The sequence below is a fragment of the Parambassis ranga genome, chromosome 17 (genome assembly GCF_900634625.1).
Source record: "Parambassis ranga chromosome 17, fParRan2.1, whole genome shotgun sequence".
NCBI classification, from domain to species: Eukaryota; Metazoa; Chordata; class Actinopteri; family Ambassidae; genus Parambassis; species Parambassis ranga.
In genome coordinates, this window is record NC_041037.1 from 4,914,008 (window position 1) to 4,933,910 (window position 19,903).

A 19,903-nucleotide genomic window follows, 5' to 3' on the forward strand; every position below is an offset into this window, starting at 1 on the left:
AGAAAGTCTGGCAGATCTGTTAGCATGGCTATAGACTTGTGTGTGTGCGTGGTTAGCATTAGCAACATTGAAGCAGCAAGACAAAAGGTCATGACAGAGCGTTTCACTTGGTCATGCATGTGCAATTGTTTTAAAGGACCCATGTGTTGGATTTAGTGGCACCTAGTGGCTAGGTAGCAGATTGAAACCAGTTAAATACCTGTCCTTCATTGTGTCACGTTTACATCACTGCCAATCTGGGATAATAAACATGTGACTATTGCTTTGTGAGTCATTGGACCTGAAAATGAGTGCTGACTACTCTTTCTCAGCTGAGTAATACTCGGCCTTGGTGGAGTTTTATTTTATCTCTTGTAAAACAGACTTTAAACAAAAATAGCCCTGTGTAAAGCCTGAGTTTGGTTTGTCCACTGTGGGTTCCTGTAGAAACATGGTGGGAGAGATTGTCTTCCCTTTGTTGATATGAAGAGCTTGTTTTAAGCTAATGAAATCATAGTGATTATACACTAATAATAATAATATAGATTCCATACTACATTTCTGTTAATTAGTTCCCTCCCAGTGGGCTTTTACCTCATGTCGGTCCTCCGTCATTGCACTGACCTTCATGTTTGTGGGTAAGTGTGATATGGTGTTCATAGTTCCCAGCAGTGTGCACCGTTAGGAGGAACAACAGACTGAACAAACACACAACGTGACCAGCTTTCTAACCGGCAGACCAGAGCAGAGCTTTATTTACTCTGCCAGCAGTTCTAGATGTATTGAAGTAGATACATATTTTCCAAAGTTGGCTAAGTTCTCAGCTGATGAAAAGAGTTTTGTTAGGTGCGCCACAGAGGGGAAGTCAGTCAAAATGTACTTCACCGTGTACAATCTGTGGGGTTTTGTACTCCAGTTTGGCGATCTATAAAATAGAATTTTTCTCTTTAGTGTTTGATAAAGTGTCAACAGTTGCATGGATTGTTGTCTGACATTTTGCATGACATCGTGATTTAAAAAATAATCACAGTGGTCAATTTTGAGGGACAAAAATTGTTTAATCTTATTTGACCTGTAGTATGAATGACTCATGTTGAGCATTCAGTCAGATTTTCATAAAGGTCCATTCCTGCCACACACACACACACACACTCAACCATAAACAGTCAGGCCAGGAACTTGTGTTCCACCCTGTGAGTTTTGCTCTTCTCCACCAGAAGTGTCATTTGCCCTGAACACACTCCCAGTGTTTCTGTAATAAGTAACAGTAACTATACATAGACATGTGATGTAATCACTGCAGTGTGGAGTCACTGTCATTTAGTTTCCAGCTTACTGCTGTTTTAGTTATGTGGACAGAGTTTCTCGTTGTTTCTCCTCATTTTGACCTGAACCTTCCCATGTGACAAACTTCTTGAGAATAAGAGTTGATGTCAGGGCTGGTGCCTTTATTCTCTTCTAGTCTTTAGAGTGTTTGCTAACTGAGAAGGTTAAACACTTAGTGGACATGGTTTTGAATGCATTTGGCTTTCTATGAATCTGACAAAGCAAATAATTCATAGAATCCAGAAGGTCTATAGACTCAAACACTCTTTTGTCTTTCAGTGGACTGTTTGATAAGAAAACGTCTCCACAAGCAGGGCTGCTATCACGCCTTTAAGTGTTTTTGCACTGCCACAACAAGCCATCATGTCTGTCGAGGAAACCCAAAAGGGCTGAGTCAGAGATCCCATCTCTTCCGGAGGCAGGGCCAGCGGTGCTTCTCCTTTGAAAGGCAGCATGGAAAGATCAACGGGCATCTCCTGAGGGAGCTGCTGCGCCATACTGCCCTGCTGCCCCCATGGCCAAACAGCCCTGGGGCCTGTGCAGTCTGCTGCTGGGTTAGCATGTACTGTTTACTTTGGGAGGACTTTCAACCCTGCGCAGCCAACGAGATCTGTATTCTTTCTCTTTGTTTGCCTGTCTCAGCCAGTCCTATCTCTCTCCAGCTTTGGACAGAATTCCCACTCCAGTCTGACCATCTTTCCACCATGCTCACAGATAATGGCTGTACGCTCGGACGTGGTTGTTGATGTGACCCTCAGCTCTGCGAGCAGCTATCCAGTTGAGAGCGTAGGGGAGGATTTCTGCACTGTTGTGTTTATATTTCCCTCCCTCGTAGCACCATGGATACCAGTCAGACAGTGCCAAGCAAGGACCACCTCATAAATTCTAAAACCTATAAATATTTGCTCGTGTTTTGAGTTCGATGCAAGTTTGCATTTACATATCTAGAGGTAGTTTTGTAATTTATCTGCCTGGAAGCTGGAGGACATAATACCCGGTGGTCTCAGCATACAAACTGTTTTTTCTATGTAACACCCAAATGTTTCCATTTGATAGCCAAACTTGACTGAGAGTCACATTAACACTGAAAGGTCTGACAATAACAAATGTCAGTGAATGCATCATTCCAATCAAAACATCAAAAATGAAGAAAAATTGGTGCAATAACATCTCCAAACCGTAGATATAGCTACAGCCTAGCACATTCCTCCTCACTCAATAAACTCAGTGAAATCAATGCGTCAAAGAGCAGACAGATAACACTAAGCCTGCACATAAATCTTAACCATCTCCAAAAATCTTTTCATGTGGTATTACTCACCAGGCCATATTCTCTTAAGTACAGTAAACATTGTGACAGGTACTTTGAGCTGCTGGTTCAAGAGGACACAGGAAAGTGGATTGTGCTTTAAGCCTTTAGAGGAGGGGGGGGCACAAAAAGAAAAGTCAGGGTTAAAAAAAAGGGTCGCTTTAATGAAACATAAGCAGAGTGTGGAAGCAAACTAGTATCTGAGCGCACCCTTTCTGGCTTGAAACATTTTATTTAGACATCTGAAATACTAAAAAAAAAATAGCTTTTGCTCTTGCATTAGCTGGCCTTTTCCATCGAGGCAAGGAGAAACAGGGAGTTGAAGCAGAGACTTGAATGACTCATACAAAAATATGCCTGTGCAACATTAATATGAAGCAACATCTAAGTTCTTTCCACAACTTTAAAAACACTTACGCTCTTTTTTTTTCTTTTTTTTTGCTTCTTCTTTTTAAACAAACTGAAAGTTTATTTGCATCACCTGAACAATTTATAGGACTGAATTTAAATATTTTTTCTGGAAAAAAAAGACATAACAACAAAAACAAACAAATAAAAAAAAAAAAAAACACATGATATTTAGAAATAAATAAGTCCGGAAGAGTGAATGACATGTTGTTGTTTTTTTGGATGAAACCAAGATTTACATGTAACTCATCGGGCTGCCTGCAGTGTCCTTGTGGTTAAAACTCTCACACACACTGCAGAGGACACAGAGACGAGCATTGTGGAAATCAACATACAAATAAATGCAGCATACGGGTCTCCTTCTTTTAATTATTACAATAAAATCAAAGCAGCATGAATTTGTTCAGAGGTCACTTTACACTGTTGAGGAAGAGTCTCAGTCATCCGGGTCATTTTTCATTCAAAGGGTTGAAGCCAGACGTCTGGACTTGAGGAGTTTTCTAGAAGATGTTTGGCTGCTCCTCCAGCCAAACATCTTCATCAGCTTCATCACTTCTTACTGTTTGGTGGGGAAACTCTACTCTAAGTCCAGATGCCTCGCTTCAGCTCTTTGAAAGTCACCTCAAACTCCTCTATTGGTCTAATTTTGGTATTTGAAAATATGCAACAGTGCACAATAGCATCTACGAAAGAGGCACAGAGGCAGCATGTGTGTCAGCTCTTCTGGGTCCATCCATCTTTACATGTAAAGGAGTTTTTGAGAATAGTACCTTAATGCTACCTTAATATCAAAAATGAGTCTGAGGAAGTTGATTATTTGCAATTTCTTTTTTTTTTTAGTAAATGATTAAACAATGAAAAAAAACACTTTATGACAAAGTTATTTATACCCTGTTTAAACCAAACGTTTCAGTCAAATACAGTAAGAGCTTTCAGTGGAAAACGTGCAGATTCAACACTAAAACAACCAGAGAGAAAACTAGAAAAGAAGACATCAGGATGGTTTAACTTCTACTCTATAGTGATATCTTTATTAACAATCATAGCCATGTTTTCAACAATGGAAGATTTATAAATATTCTTTTGATTCATAAAAGTTGTGTCTTGGCACGTATGGCATGATTCCAGTTGTGGCAAGAAGGAAAAACAAAACATCTAAAATGTCCTTTATGAAGCGCTGATATCCAATCAACAGCTTTTTTTTTCTTCAGAGAGGAAAATCCGTTATGTACACAATGGCTTTCTTTAAAGAACCCAAACCAGGTTCTGTGCCCTCAGACGGATGGGAGAGAGAGACAGAGAGAAAGAGACAGCAGGTCCAGACAGCCTCCACAGCAGGAGTTGATCATTTGGCCTGGTGTTTCCCGGTTTTTTTTAAGGCAACAAGATCCCTCAGACCAGTCTGGAACTTCAATACTCCACACACGGTTCAAAGCTTGCAGTGTGACACAAACTTCTTTTCTCTTCTTGCATCGGCTGAGAGACAAGAAAACAAACATTGCCCCCTGCCCCAAAAAAAAAAATACTTCCACAGCATCCAGATTCCAGACAGAAGAGGCCAGGGATTTCTGTCCGCCCAGAGGATTGACATGTTCAGGCTAAGGCCATGGGACACCAGGGTTCACCCCTCACTGAGGCTACGTCTGAAGACTGGGTCAAGCCCACGGTGGTGTACAGGCTGTCCTGTCCTGGGTACTTCACCGCAGAGACGGAGCCTGCTCCCTCCCCTGAGTTAGACAGCACAGATGAGCTCACCTGCAGCACACACAGAAAACATTGTGTTAGCCTACAACTGTGTACACAGATTAGACTCATTTGGTGTTCAGTCTAAGAAAAAAAAAAACAAGCACCAGATCCTGAGAAGTGTGAAACTCATCTTACTGTAATGTGACTGTGGCACATTGTTAAAACAGCAGTCATGACCACAGAGCATCAGTCAGCTGCATGTGACACACCTAGTTTTTCTAAAAGTCATGAGACCAATTACAAAGAAGGGTTTTGGTTTCTGGACTCACCCCTGACACCTGTCCAGAAGGAGAGCTGGTTTTTGAGCAGTCTTCAGAATTGGATGAAGAGGTGGATGTGGGAGTCATGGAGACAGAGTTGTTTCCTAAAAAACACATACAATATGTATATTATAAAGAGTGATTTTTAAGAATAATTGTCAACAGCACATGCTATAAAAATTGACAATAACTCACCGGAGGATCCCTTAGTTTTATTCAGAGTTTTCGGTTTTCTCTTTCTTGTCTGGATTCCCTCTTTCTTCATGGCGAGCGGCCGAGGTACCTGCAGATTTATTTTTCATTTTATTTATTTATTTGTTTATTTATTATTATTGGTCTGAAGTGCGTAAATGTATTAAATGAGAATTATAATACGGGAAATATTCATCTGAACTCACCCCGTGTAATTTTGTGTAGAGCCCACACGCGTTACACACCGGCTCTCCTTCCGCGTTTCTGCGCCACAACGTTGTCGTGCTGGTTTGACAGTTGGCGCAGGAGAGGCCGATTCTTCTGGATGTTGACTGGTGACACAATCATAAAATCGTAAAATTATAATCAAAATTGAACAATTTTAAAATGTAAATATCACTCAACAAGACGTCTGAAATGGTTTAAGGGTCTCAAGTTAAGGGGAATATTTTAAGTCCAAGACACGCTCCACTAATTTATTTACAATTCTGCTATTCAAACCCTATTTCCTAACAATAATACACGTTCCATTATGATCGCCATTTAACTGGCATTTACGCACTGGCTTTTTACAGGATGTTCATTTTTCAGAGAGTCCATACGTGACATCTGATTTCCTGGTTTAAAAAAAACCTGTGCGTAATGTGCGTAATGGCACCAGGGAAGATTTCCCTGTTTATATTAAATTAAAAGCTTTGAATGGAATTTCAGATAAAGTGTGTGATTACAATAACAAACGTCCTCTAAATATGAATAGTACTGCCACAATTTAATTAATGGCTGTCAAAACCAATGATCAGAAATGTAATACTGAGCTCTCCAGGATAAATTACGCACTAGTTTAAAGGCTAATTTAGTGAACCATAAAAATACTGATTAATTTACGCAAAAAGTACCAATTCGACCTAAAATTCCAGGAATAATTTAACCCGTGTTACTTAATAAATCAACGAAATATTAAATAAATTCAAGTTTCTTTAATATACATTTGAACTAAAGGCTGCATTTCTTTTTTGTTTAGCATTAACTACCTTCAGCCGTCGCTTGGAACTCTTAAGTGGGGAAATTGAGGCTTTAGTGGGCCCCCGGTCTACTTACCGTCCTTTTCTGTGGTTTAATTAATGGCCGGCTCAGCCCATTCATTTTGCTGTAAAGGCCGCAGGCGTTGCAGAGAAAGTGACCCGTGCCGTCGCGCCTCCACAGCGGCGTGGAGATGGAGCCACAGTTGACGCACTCCCTGCTCTCCCCCATGTCGTCCAGCATATCTGAAACTGAAAAAAAAAATTTAAATGAGAAAATATTGTAGAACAAGACGGCATGTAACAAAATAATTGTTTCGCTGACACTAACGTTTCAATAGTTGCAAAACATTCTGATTATTCTTATTTTGTGTATTGATCAGTTATTGTATATTAATTTAAGCCTTCTCACTGGACTGGCACGTGTCATTTAAACACAGTTTTACACATCACGTGAAGATTATTGTAACATTTTCTTAAACAATTTTTGTCAAATCTTTTTTTAAATTTGGAATTCAGGCCTCCACAATTACACCAGATTCTCTGTCAGCTTCACTTCTGTCCTCTAAGCTCAATTCCCTCCTCTACTTTTTTACATTAAAAAAATAAAAATTACTTTACTCATAAATCTTACCTCCGTTTGGACCTCGAATCAGGGGCGCACCTCTGCTCTGCAAGGTGTGCAGCATGGTGTTATCAAAAGGTCCCCCAGTCCAAGGCGAGGGCAGCTGCGGGGCCACATACGGGGAGTATGGACTCGGGTAAGTCCCACTGAGAGGGCGAGAGAGGCCGTACTGGTCTCTGCTGCCCACATTCAGCGTGTTACTGTAGCTGGTGTCTCTGGGCGTCCCGTTATTCATGGGAGGGCTCGGAGGGTAGTGGAAACGACTGGAGGTGTGCGGGCTCCCTGTGCTGTATGAAGGGCTTTCTGGGGCGGATTGAGACCAGACCGAGTGGCTGGAGACTGCGTGGCTGGGCTGAGCAGACCCGCTGGCCTGCAGATATGAGAGGCTGGGTATCATGGAGCCCACCCGGGAGCTGGGTACATACACAGGAGAATTGGGGTTGGAGTGCATATAACCACCAGAGGAGGAATCATATCCAGTCTGGCTCTGGGCTGCTGCTATGGCCAGTGTTTGATACATGTCGGTCGGGTCCACCAGTAAGCTCGCCTTATGCGCTCCGGTGGAGAGGACGAGTTTGCTCCCCTGGTCTAAATCCGTAAACAGCGGGATCTCCTCGGCTGTGGTCAGGGTGTTGTTATGGTGTCCGAAGTGTAGGTAGGAGTGTAGTGATCTGCCGTCAGAGCGGCGGTGCCCCAGTGCGTCAAGCTCGCTCGGAGGCGTCCTTAGCTCATCCGAGGTGGCACCGTCCCTCCTGCTGTCACCCTGCAGGTAGGTCTGCTCAGCCGGTGACCCTGGGCTGCTGGATACTTCTCGCTTGACCATGGACCAGCCGTTTTCGCCCAGGTCCATCCAGGAGCACTTTCCATACAACGTAGGGGTTAATAAAAAATGGTCAGGGAGTCGCCTACCCTGTAACAAAGAAAAAAAAAAATGGAACAGTTCAGGGGAGATCAGCTTTTTCTCCTGGGGTGCAAAAGACAGCAGACTTCCAAATATATTCCCAGAACATCTGGACATACACTCGCCAGGTTTTTAGAGGAACCAGCAACAGAGCTCGTTTTCATCTTTACATGAACTATATTTTCACAATAACAACATAATAAACTTTCATTAGCACGGACTATGTGTCGTCCTCAGGTCCAATAAAACGCATCATGTCCACAGTGACGGCCATACTCTCTCATCAAGCCCTCTTTAAGAGGCGCTGGGTCCATCCGTGTCAAATCCCTATCCTCCCACAGGCGCGCACACGCACACACACACAAGAATACACACATAACAGATAGGAAACAAAACGCAATATGTCTTCACGGCAAAAGAGATAACCGTTTGATAAGACTCGGAACAGATAAGGGGCCGAGAGGCAGGCTGGAGCGATAAAAACAATACCCCGAAATGATGAGCCGAGTCCTGGCTCGCCTGAGCCAGATGTTTAAACCAGCTGCGACAGAAGACTGAAGAATAAAAAAAGACAAGACATTGGAGGGTTTTTACGCCACATACCTGCTAGTTGTGTGCCATAGGTCGCACGCAAAGTTCCTAATAGTGAGCTTCTCTTGGAAGTAATGGGAACGTCGGTGCGCTCTGACGAGGTTTATGAGAGGAGGCGCTTCTGGTGGCTGCGGCTGCTGAAGGCGGACCAATCATGTGGAGTGTGAGCGGCTGGAAACACGATGGGGGTGCCAGCCTGTGAACTCCTCCAATCAATCACGCTGAGAGGAAAAAGGGACACTTGATCATGTCTGGAAAAAAAACCTAATAATTTGTAATGTAATCAGTGAGTTTTACGCAGTTGGAGAAAGATGGAGCACCACCCATTCTCAGTTTTTTTCAACTGTAAATCCTGATCAATAACTAATACGAATGATCAAGATGGTAAATAGTTAATAGTCTGAATATGTAATTCGTTTTCTGCGGCATTTGTTGTTGTTTGTTATATTTTTCAGCTAGATTCTTAATATTCTTCTTAACAAAACAAAACAAAATTTGCTTCCATTTTATGTTTCGTTGTACTTTTATTTTTCTTTTCTTTTGGGGGATTATGGAATTTAAAAAAACGTCCATATTAAACACGTCTTTAAAATTCTGTTGACACGTAAATGCATCATTTACAATAATCCAGTCAGAGACTCCAGTTCGTCTGCACTTTTACTTTTGATCTTGGCGCGTGATACTTACACTTGTACTTTTGCCTCTGAGATTGAATTATGAATGCAGATTAATCTTATTTAATCATTAATCAATCACCTCCTTTATAGTGCCAAATGTTGATCTCTCTGTGCAGCCGTTTATGAACCAATCAATTAATAACATTTCCCTGTAAGTCTCGTGTGTGTTTTTCATTCCTGTGATCTTTGTTTTTTGTTTATTTTTGTTGATTCACTCTGATCAGCGCACTGATCAATAACCCCCCCCCCTCCTATAATTAGTTTATTTAAGTTAGACGCTTTCATTGAGGATTAAATGGCTTCAGCACAAACTCACAGCAGGCCTCCGCTTTGAACCGCCATGATTCGTTCAGCCTGAATATACATTCTGAGGAGTGAATTGATCAAAAGTGGGCGCGAGGTGTCAATTGAATCATTCACAGGTTTTCTCGCGCGTGTTCTCTCTCTCTCTCTCTCTCTCTCTCACACACACACACACACACACACAGGCTGACCAGCAGCTCGTCACACTCCAGACCATTCATTACTTTTTCCTTTTGTGTGGCTAGAGAAGCTTCAGGATGGGAATACGACAAATATTCAATTTGGGGCTGCAGAGAGACCTGCAGGTCTATGAATGCTACTACAGAAGCTTCACAGTCCACCAGGACTAACATCATGAACAGGCCCCAAACAGAATACTAGCCCTGACCAGAGCTGCGCCCATAATTCATTTCTACTCATATCAGTTTATTGATAATCCTACAATAAAGACATATTTAAAGTAAGTCTGTGGACTTGATGTGACTTATAACCACTGCCTGCTATCAGCCTGCTGAAAGCTTTGGAGCCACATTCATAAGGTTTTTCTAGCAGCTCTGTAAACGCAGCTCAGTCCTCTATGTGCGTTTTCTGCGTTCCATTTGTTTGGATCCATATAGTTTTTACGCACGGACACGCTGCTTCGTTGCTCTCACTGGATCACAGCAGCAGACAGCCATGCTGTGGTGGTAACCGGAGAGGACACGAGTGGTGATTTTATCAGAGGGAGTAACCAAACCATGCGCTACTGTCTCCCATCCCATCAGGGAGGTGCGAGAGTTCAAAATGTTTCTCTTCTCTGTCTCCCCTCTTAGTTTTTTTTTCACTCAGTGGCTGCGGAGCCCCGAGTTTGATGAATGAGGTGTTTTCGCAGTAATGTCAAAGTGTGCTGCTCTGACACACGGAGCCTGTGAGAAGACGTGACAGGACGCCGCCCTGTCTCCACATTTATCCAGACGCAGTCAAACACTGCGGGCCTGCATCAGGAAGGGCAGCCACGGAGAAAAGAGACTGGCCTCTGTAATCCGATTATCATCGCAAAGATTTTAAAATGAAAAGCAACTTCAATTATTATTAATATTAATAATAAATAATCGATTCAATCGCGCGTAATAATTTAAATAAATCAGTATTTTTAATTAAATAAATAAGATAAATAGGCTAATAAAGTGGAAGGTTTAAGTGTAACATAAAATATAAATATGATTTGTTTCGTTTTCTTACAATACATACAACAGCAAAAATTAAGATTAAGATTAAGAAACCTTTATTAGTCCCACAATGGGGAAATTGCATTGTTATAATAACAATGAAGATGATGATGATAATATTTCCACCATGTTCAGGTTTCTGTATGGATACTGTGTAACAGGCCAATGATCGAGCCTCTTCAGGCGTTATGTACCGACTTGGTATTGATTATGTCTCCAGCGCTTCTTTTGCTGCTGCATGCATGATGTGTGGATAAAACAGATGAAGATTTGATGGTTAGTTTCTCTGTGACTCAGCGGAAACGCAGTTTTGATCTCTCCCCTCTCTCTGTTCACACAGCAGAGCAATAATAAGCGTTGTGGACATTTTACACGCCCAGTACAGAGAATGTCTCTGATGTCTGGGTTATGATTAATGAGTAAAGACTGTGTGGCTACATGTAAAACATGCAGGAAAGAGGCGCAATTCATCACTTCAATCACCACTCACATGCAGTTTCCTTTATCTTACTACAGATTAAATAAAGTATTCCAGGTAATCTGTCCTCAGTAATATTGGAAGATTAATATGTCAACTTAATGTGAGGATTTAGTGTTTTGCATATGGATGACGTTGCCAGTATAATCTAAAAATGTATTTTTTGGTCGTACAAAAATATATATACTGCACAGATATAAATATTTTTCTTGCATTTAGTTTGTTTTTTTCAATAAGAAAAATTAAAATAAATAAATTAGTATTTTGTTGATATCAAATAATCACACAGCCATGTGTTTCAATGTAAAAGTCCCAGTAAACTCTACAGATATTAAAAAAATCAGTTTATTTATTTTAATAAAAACTATCTCTTCCTATTAAAATAGAATATTGATTATCAATAAATAAACTCTGTTGATATGGGACATTTGAACAATTTTAGAAATTGTGTTAAAGTGATAATTAATTGTTAAAATGATAATTTTCACATCCCCTAAATGTACAGCAGTTGCACATATATTCAAACTCAAAGCAGAATAAACATGATACATACATGTGGAAATCTCTGCTCATAAATTGGACCCATATGTTTTTTTCTGTATTTGTTACCTCCCAGAGTCTTTAAAACGTTTTGTGTCTGTTTGCTCTCACTTTATAGAAGACACAGTTAAGTTTTATACCCACACACAGGCCTTCTTCTTCACCGAATGGCAGTTTGTGTGGAGCTGCTGCGTGGAGCAAAGGCTGCTGGGAGGCCGTGAACGCCAGGCTCTCCTGTTTGAAGTGGTAGATGATTAAACGGATCATGACAGGTGTAAAAGCAACCTTTGTCATTTTGGACATGTACTGTCCTTGCTTCCTCGACTCGCCCACAGTGGAACACCCTGCTCACCTGCCTGCATAAACTGTGTGTGTGTGTGTGGAGGGTGGTAGTAATCCCATCACACTTCCTGTCATGTGATGAATAAGTTACACACGCAGTTCTCAGTGCAGAGCTGTGCTGTCCTGAGAAGCTGCTGCATGCTTGTAAAAGATGGAGACACATTTAGTAGCTGTTATTTGTGTCTCCAGCCACTCCAATCTATCACTTCAGTGTCATGATGTCATATCAGCCTGACACAGGCTTCAGGGTTTTTTTGACCCATTCTCTTAACTTTGGCTCCAATCATATGTTATTATTTTATGAGCTGTGTTTATCACTTGTGCTGCTCTTATCCTTTTTCCCTTGAACAAAAGCCATCGCTCTGCATTAGTGAATATGACTGAAGATAGAGAGGCCGTTTGTTCTGCCATCATACGGAGCTAAAATTCAAATAAAAGCTTTGTTAGGATGAGCAAATCATTCTGTGAAGTTATGCAGGATTTGCTGGATTAGAAGATCAACACCTTACTGTATGTGATTAAGTCTCACATTATCCAGGTTGTCTCAGTCATATTGGCTGTAGGATTAAATGAATAAAGAGGCAGATCTCCCTCTGCATGAAATACTGAATTAAGTTTTTAAACTGTTTTAAACTGACTCTCTCATCTAGTTGTCTTTTGTCAGGTCCAAAGTCCATTTACTATTTTTAGATACCCCATTATCTGGATGAATAAGACAGAGCTCCACTGATGCTTTTATTTTTTGGTTATGGAAAATGTTGTCTAAGTGTCATGTAGGGAAGAGAAACATCTTCCTATCGAACATTTAATTAACATAATTTAACATATAATGGGATCTTAAGAGATACTAAATAAAAGCTATGAGAATTCCCCTAATTATGAGCTGCAAATAATTATGAGCTGCAAACTCATAATTAAAACTGCAAAGAAACTATATAAATAAACACATAGTTATACATCTGTGCTCTTAGTCATTATGGATATGAAAACTCAACTTCTCATTATTATCATTATGAGAAGCCTTATGACAAAAAGAAAGTCCCCATAAGGCAGGATTATGAGAAACCTATAAAATATTAGCTCATCGCTTGACACTTGAGACACTTGAGAAACTCATAAGTCATTCTCAGCATAAATATAGTAAATGTTGTGATAATTCCGAGTTATGTAGCATATATGACAATAACAGTTTGGATTATAAGATAAAATATGAAACAATAATAATGAAAATGACTATATATTTACATTATAGACAGAAACGTATTATTTTGGGACATCTTGTTATAATATGTATCAGAATTTTGAGCTATAATACATTATGACATTATTAGTATAACAGTGGTGAAAATTGGAAATGATATTTTGCTGCAAAGAGAATCACATCCAAAACATTTGGTTTTGTTTTTCTGTTTCTGACTAATAATGCTTTAACTCACAGCAGGGATCTTTCATCGTTTTAGCGACGTCAAAGAAAACTTCACCTGGAAAGAGCCAGTAGTCAGATAAGACCCTCCATCCATCACCTATTAAACTTAAGTGTTTAAAATGCCATTAAAGCAAGATAAGGCAAAGGAGTACAGTTCAGCGCACTTAGCCACTGATTCCTCTTACAATGTGAGCACTAAAGTGTGTCACTTCCAGTGAATAAATCTTTGAAAGTCTGCACACATTGTTCCACAGAGCTGTGTGTATCCTGTTACAGGAGAATTTCACCCTGTAGAAGTGACTTCTAGTGTACAGAGAAGTGTCACTTTGACTTAAAGCTGCAGCCATTAGCAGGAGATTCTGTTATTTTGATAATTAATCAGAGCCACTTCCCTTATGCTAAGCTAGGTTAACATATCCTGGTTTTAGTCTGTACGAAATACAAAATATTTCACTATTACTTAAAAATTTCACATCTTCTCTGTTGTTTTCTGTAGTTGTGGTTCTTTTAATCTAAAAAGTGACACTTAATCTCCAGTCTGTGACACGTGTAGACATTAACACATGAGAATGTCCATAAGTGATTTTCAGAGGAATCAGGTGTGGCTGCTGACTTTCATGCATGCAGACGCCTGACGTCTCTCTGGAAAACAGAACCTCATCACTTGTGTAGATTCAGAGGCTGTGTTATTGTTTCCATGCTAGCGTCTCCATCCTGTGGAGCCAGCCCCTCTTTATGTGTTTTGTCTCAAAGAGAGAGAAGGTCAGGTCCTCAGTACACTTTGTGACTTTCCCTGAATCAGCTATTTGGAGCCCCAGCCTGAGAGAAAACAGCCTTGGGCTGCGGGTGACGTCACTGATAGCGAAACAGAGACAGAGTGTGGAGAAGGTGGAGATGGCTGTGGGGGGTATTACGGAGGGTTACTGTAGGATACTCGAACCCTGACACCGCTGTGGTTGGTGTAGGAGCTGATGGACCTTGTATGCCCACTCGTGCTCTCAAGGTCTGTGAAATCTCAGCTGTGGTTTGCAAAGATATGAGACAACAATCACCTACACAAAACTGGAGGCCAGATGGCATGCTGAAGGAAAAATAAAAAAATGAAAAGCACAGGTTCAAATTAGAGCAATAGCACCAAGATGCTACACAATATTTCAAAATGAACGTCCAGGAAGGAAGTGTCGAGTCTCAGCCTTGACTTTTAGATCAGTAAATACAGTTTAACTTTCTCTCTAGGAGGGAAATGTGTTCAAAAGTGTCCATAGCGTTTCAGTCAGAAGAACAAAAAAGCCCTCTGAGATCTGATAAGGTCTGAGCTTCACTCAAAGAGGTCTGGAACTCCACACCAGACGTGCACCAACTAAGCTTGTCCTTCCATGACCGCTCAACAACACACACACATAAAGTGTGCCCTTCTGCACACATTAAACACACACTCTCTGTCTGACTTGGAGGTTTCTGTCGCCCTCTCCTTCACTTTAGTCAGTTGCCAGACAATGAAAACATTGAGTGGCAGTTTCTATGGTGTGACTGGAGCTTTTGTTTGACTGAAAAACATATGCATTCTACATGCTCCAGTTATGGTTTTATCAGATTGCCATCAAACACACCAATCGTGCACCTTCCTTTGTGCCGTCCCTAACGGTGTGTACAGTACCATGCGGAGCAGTGGCTCGCTGTGTTTGCCTGTTTGCCCATGGAGGGAGTGTAATATCGCTGCCTGTTGTGTCACGGTCCCCACTGCTTCACAGTAACAGATTGGTTTTAAATGAACGAAGGTCCGTGTGTGAATATTACAGCAAAATTACACAGGAGCACCTTGAGTTTCAGCCCCGACAACTACAAAAAAAACAAAAAAACAGGCCATATCAGGGTGATCTGCAGCACGTACAGTTAAATCCCTCATTGTGACTTGTACTATACGCCCCAACAAAAGAGACCAAGAATGACACGGCTGATCTGACTTACCATTGGCTCAGTTCTCGACTGGCCTGACTTCCCTTCAGTGTCAAAGTCACGTCCACATCGCCAGTTATTTCACAAGAATGTTATCATAGCTAAAGTTGTACAACCGTAGTATAAAACACTGGCACACCTGCAGCTGGTTAAACTTCCCAAATAAACTCTTTTTCTTTTCCCAGACAAATAAATCATGTTGTGAACATCATAAGAAGGTGTCCTCTTTGACCCCTGCCACACAAACCCTGACCAGTGTGTGTGTGTGTTTTGTTTTGATAGACGACGGTCAGCAGCTTAGGCTCTTAGGCTCCACTAAGTCAAGTGTTTACAGATTAGCTACAACACAGATTCAGACATGGAGGCCCGGACTGTTTGGTATTATCCATAAGACAGGATAACACCAGTTTAATCAGGGCGAGGATGAACCTTTCGGTATCTTTATTGTGACCACATGATATAATATGTGGAACAATGGTAAAGATGACCAGAACACACTGCCCACTTCTTATCTACCACTTATAGGATCTTCAGTCTCCTGCAGCTATTTGCTAACTAGGCTTTTATTCCTCACTGTAATCCCAGCCTGCCTCTCTCTCTCTCTCTATGGGGTTTCCTGTCAAAAATATCTTTTTTATGTTATTGATTTATGATTATTTATTGTATTTGGACTATTGTTTCAATCGATATCACTGTAATATTGATGCTTTCTGTGTTGTAGACACAAACACTTGGATGTCATTGTGAGAAAAGATGCAGCAGGGGGTGATGCAGCACGAGCATTTCTTATCAGGAAGCGTGTTCATATTACAGCATGGCAGCTTTCCTCACGCCTTGATGTGTGCATGTGCATGCACAACATCAGTGCCCTCTACACCTTAGACTTTCACCCCTCACAGCAACGTGTGTCAAAGCTGCTTCCTCCTAACTTTGAACAAGACATTTTTATTTTCACATCTCTTATGGCTGAAAGACTTACAGAAGAGGACTGAACAAGTCTGTGTAGGAGGAAAGAAGCAAAGAATGCTGGGCATGGTGAGGCCTGGTGTGAAAGAGCGAGTACACACACTCACACTCACATCCACACCTTTGTGGGATTCCTACCTGTGACTCAGGTCAGCTGGAGTCTCAAGAGCGACAGGCGGTAATCAGTAACAGTGTTATATGGTTGTGTTAATAGTTAACGTGACCCTAGACTCTGTGGCCCATGGCCCAGGCACCTGCAGCCCCTTTTTACAGGCATAATCCATGGAGAGAACAAACAGCACAAATGCTTGTTGGGCACACCGACTTAACACACAAACCTACTGGTCTGACATGCCAACAGGTGGCAAGAACTTTGGATGACGGGGTTAATAATTTGAAGATCAAACTTTGTTATTAGCTCCATCAAACACAGGCACACTGTGCAGATTTATAGCCCCGTTTTTTGCCTCTCTTCTCTTCTGTCTCTCCTTTCAGGGTCATAAGCAGAGGAGTGGAAGCTCTCCGCCTACTACTATTACTACTCCCTCAGATGACCTTCTGGCTCCACACAAACGATTCTTTGACAAACACCTTTGTCCAAATCTGCTTCAAAATTAACCCCTGCCTTAAAAACGCCTCTTTTCTCTGCACACACACACACACACCTCCTTCATATTTTTTGATAAATACGGCTCAGGTTAGAATAACCTCCCGGTGACCTCACTCACCCACTGCATAAATATGCACATCCAAAAAAACATTCACAGCAATCACGACACTTTTTTTTTTTTTTTTTAGTATTTCACGTCCAAACAGAATTAATCAAGTCACAAAGTCCAAGAGCTTGATGCAAACGTAATGACAGTGGTATCAAGAGAGGGAGAGAAAGAGAACGAGAGAGCCAAGGTAATGTTAATGCCTCTCTACCCGGGCAGATGGAGGTGTGTGTCTGTGTGCACAGTGCAAATAGACCCTTGTACCGAGGAGGCTAAGCTGGAGCACTCTGCAATGTAAAAAAATCTGGGCTAATGTCTATTTCTCTCACTAAATTGTTTTTTGATAAGGGATATATCTGGAGATAAGTGTTGTCACTATCCTATCGACCAAAACGGAAGCCGGGTTTGATAAATCTCTCCTCTGTAATCTAATAGGAGCAGCTGTGATGGAGGGAATACTGAGGTGAGGTGAAGACTCGCTGAAAAATGAAGGGGAGAAGCACTGCAAGCTTATAAAAAATTGATAACATATTTACATTAAACAAATGACTATCGCTGCTCATTCAGGATTACTTTGGATTTGTTGACACATTCGAGTAATACTGATAGCCTTTGTCAGTTGCCTGGTGATGGTACATCTTTGTGACAGCACACAGTGCCAAAACAAAAAGGAAGGAGGGAAATGTGTCCACCTGAGACTGAGATGGGGAAACTTCTAAAAACTAAAAATTATTTTATGATAACAACATCATACATGACTTCTTACTGTGTGTCTCCTGCCGCATTTTCTGTTTTTTCACTTCCTCGTTATTGTGTTTAACTGTGGGAAACTCCGACATCTGGAAGTTGAAAGTCACCTGTGCAACATCAAATCCTGATGACAAACAATATGTAAGCTTGGGCATTATGCTGTGGTGCTACACGTGTCTCACAAACTGCCCCTTTAGCTGTTTGACTTTGTGGCTTCCAGATGAACCCACATGCAGCAGGTACTTTCCATCATAACAATAGGTGGAATGATGTTGATTGAGTCAGTGGCTCATAGACAGTAGATTTTAGAGGCCTTTTCTGCCCTTCATATCTTTAGCTTTGACAAAAATCGATGGAGGTGAACAGAGTCCTCCTCCCTCTCTCCCCCCGGCTCCCCCTGCAGTGACCTGAGCTCCCAGGGGTTGGTGTTAAGTAAACTTTGTCAGCCATGCAACGATCTCCAGCAAAGAGCTGTCTCCCTGCTCATCAGGAGACCTTCCCCATGACCCCCCCACCTCCCGGCTTTGGCATTCCTCCACCATGCACACCACCTCCCTGACCCACCTCGCCCCCCCCCCTCCACCAGTCCCACCATCCATCCGTCGCCCTGGGTCCTGCTCTCTGTCCCAGAGGCCCGTGCGGCTGCATGGTGTCTCCTCCTTTGGAGACAGCCTATCAGGGGCCTCACGTCATCTGTCTCCAGGACCTGACTGACAAGTCGACCTCTGAGATTACCAGCTACTATCAGAAAAGGGGGGGTAGTAGTCTGCCCTCCCTAAGTGGATGCTCCTTTCTCTCTCACTAACACTGGTTGAGAACTGGAACCTGATTTAGGCCTCTGAAAACTCTGATGTGGCATTTTATCTGTCTGGGAGCTGCTCTGTTGATCCGCCACAAGGTCTGCAGGGACCAAGTATCAGACAGTGGCAGATATCAAGTATCTGGAGCAGTGGGGAGGAGAGAAAAACTTAAAGCTCGCTGCTCCTTGCTGTAAACATCTTGCTAGTTTCTGTCTGATTAACAGTACAGAAGATTGGTGGTCTGCCATCGAGGTGCAGATGTTTCATTCCCAGGCTGCACAGTGAGACCTTCACACTAATATTAACCGTGCAGCTTTGACATGTTCCAGAAAAATCAATATTTGTCTCCAATCGATTTAGACACAAAGAAAAACAATCCTAAAAACAAATATGGTTATTGATTGGATGATTGATTTCTATATGTTTGTTAAAGAAACAATAATAATCTAACAGCATAAATGAATTAAAATGTATGTATATACACTACTGTTCAAAAGTTTGGGGTGACCAGGCCAGTTCTGCTGTGCTAACATCATTTCACAGGAGTTTTCTAATCATCAATTAACACGATTAGCTCACACAATGTACCATTAGAACACAGGAGTGATGGCTGCTGGAAAAGTGCCTCTGTATACCTTTGTATATATTCCATTAAAAATCAGCCTTTTCTAACTAGAACAGTCATTTACCACATGAACAATGTCTAGACTATATGTCTGATTACTTTAATGTTATCTTCACTGAAAAAAAAACATTTTTTTTTTAATTAAGACATTTCCAAGTGACCCCAGTAGTGTATATGTAGCCTTAAATTTACCGCACAAATAAAAAATGAATTTAATTCCCAGGTAGAAGCTTTCATTTGAGTGTACGCCTATAGCCTTTTACCCAGCCTCATGCATTCTGCTTACAGAGTCTGGCCTTTCTCCCTGCCAGGTGGTGGAAAGAGGGCCAACTCTCAAGCCCTCGTCATCACTCTCTGTCTAGAACATGGAGCCCTGGGATATTTGTGTATCATGTATTGATTTGGAGGTACAACCCTTGGCTGTAAAACAAAGATAACGAAGTTAGGCATTAACTATTTTTTTCCAGGGGTCACTCTGAGCCTGTTTCACATAGTTGAAACCCAGCAAGAAAAAAACAAAAAAAAAAAACACCAAAATGCTTTGCGTGTGATGGACTCTGGAGTATTGATTTTTCTCTCAGGTCTTTGCAGTCAGTATTTCCCTCTGAGCTCAGATAGGCCTGCTGCATTCCTGTCTACTCCCTCCAAGGTTACTGCCTGCTCGGCAGAAGCAGCACCTGTCAGATGTACACTGTTGCCTTCGCTGTCTTACATTGAAAAACCCAGCATTTTCTTCCAGTTTATCAGGGGGAATGCAGTA

The 19,903-nt window shown here is 41.5% G+C and overlaps 1 protein-coding gene across 1 annotated transcript; it reads right to left on the minus strand.

The window, feature by feature from the left end:
* Positions 1-3,371: 3,371 nt before the first annotated feature.
* Positions 3,372-8,518, minus strand: gata6 (GATA binding protein 6). The gene is made up of 7 exons (XM_028428196.1): positions 8,369-8,518; positions 6,874-7,774; positions 6,319-6,491; positions 5,427-5,552; positions 5,224-5,311; positions 5,038-5,132; positions 3,372-4,777 (listed from the first exon to the last, which is right to left on the minus strand). Exons 2-7 carry the CDS (start codon positions 7,712-7,714, stop codon positions 4,616-4,618), a joined length of 1,485 nt encoding a protein of 494 aa, XP_028283997.1. The 5' UTR covers positions 7,715-7,774; positions 8,369-8,518; the 3' UTR covers positions 3,372-4,615.
* Positions 8,519-19,903: the final 11,385 nt, after the last annotated feature.

Coding starts and splice junctions, on each gene's coding strand:
- gata6 (XM_028428196.1), bottom strand. CDS start 7,714: ATGGACCTGGGCGAAAACGGCTGGTCCATGGTCAAGCGAGAAGTATCC. Junction 5,553..6,318: donor TTAAACCACAGAAAAGGACG/GTAAGTAGACCG, acceptor TTGTGTCACCAG/TCAACATCCAGAAGAATCGG. Junction 5,312..5,426: donor TCTACACAAAATTACACGGG/GTGAGTTCAGAT, acceptor ATAAATCTGCAG/GTACCTCGGCCGCTCGCCAT.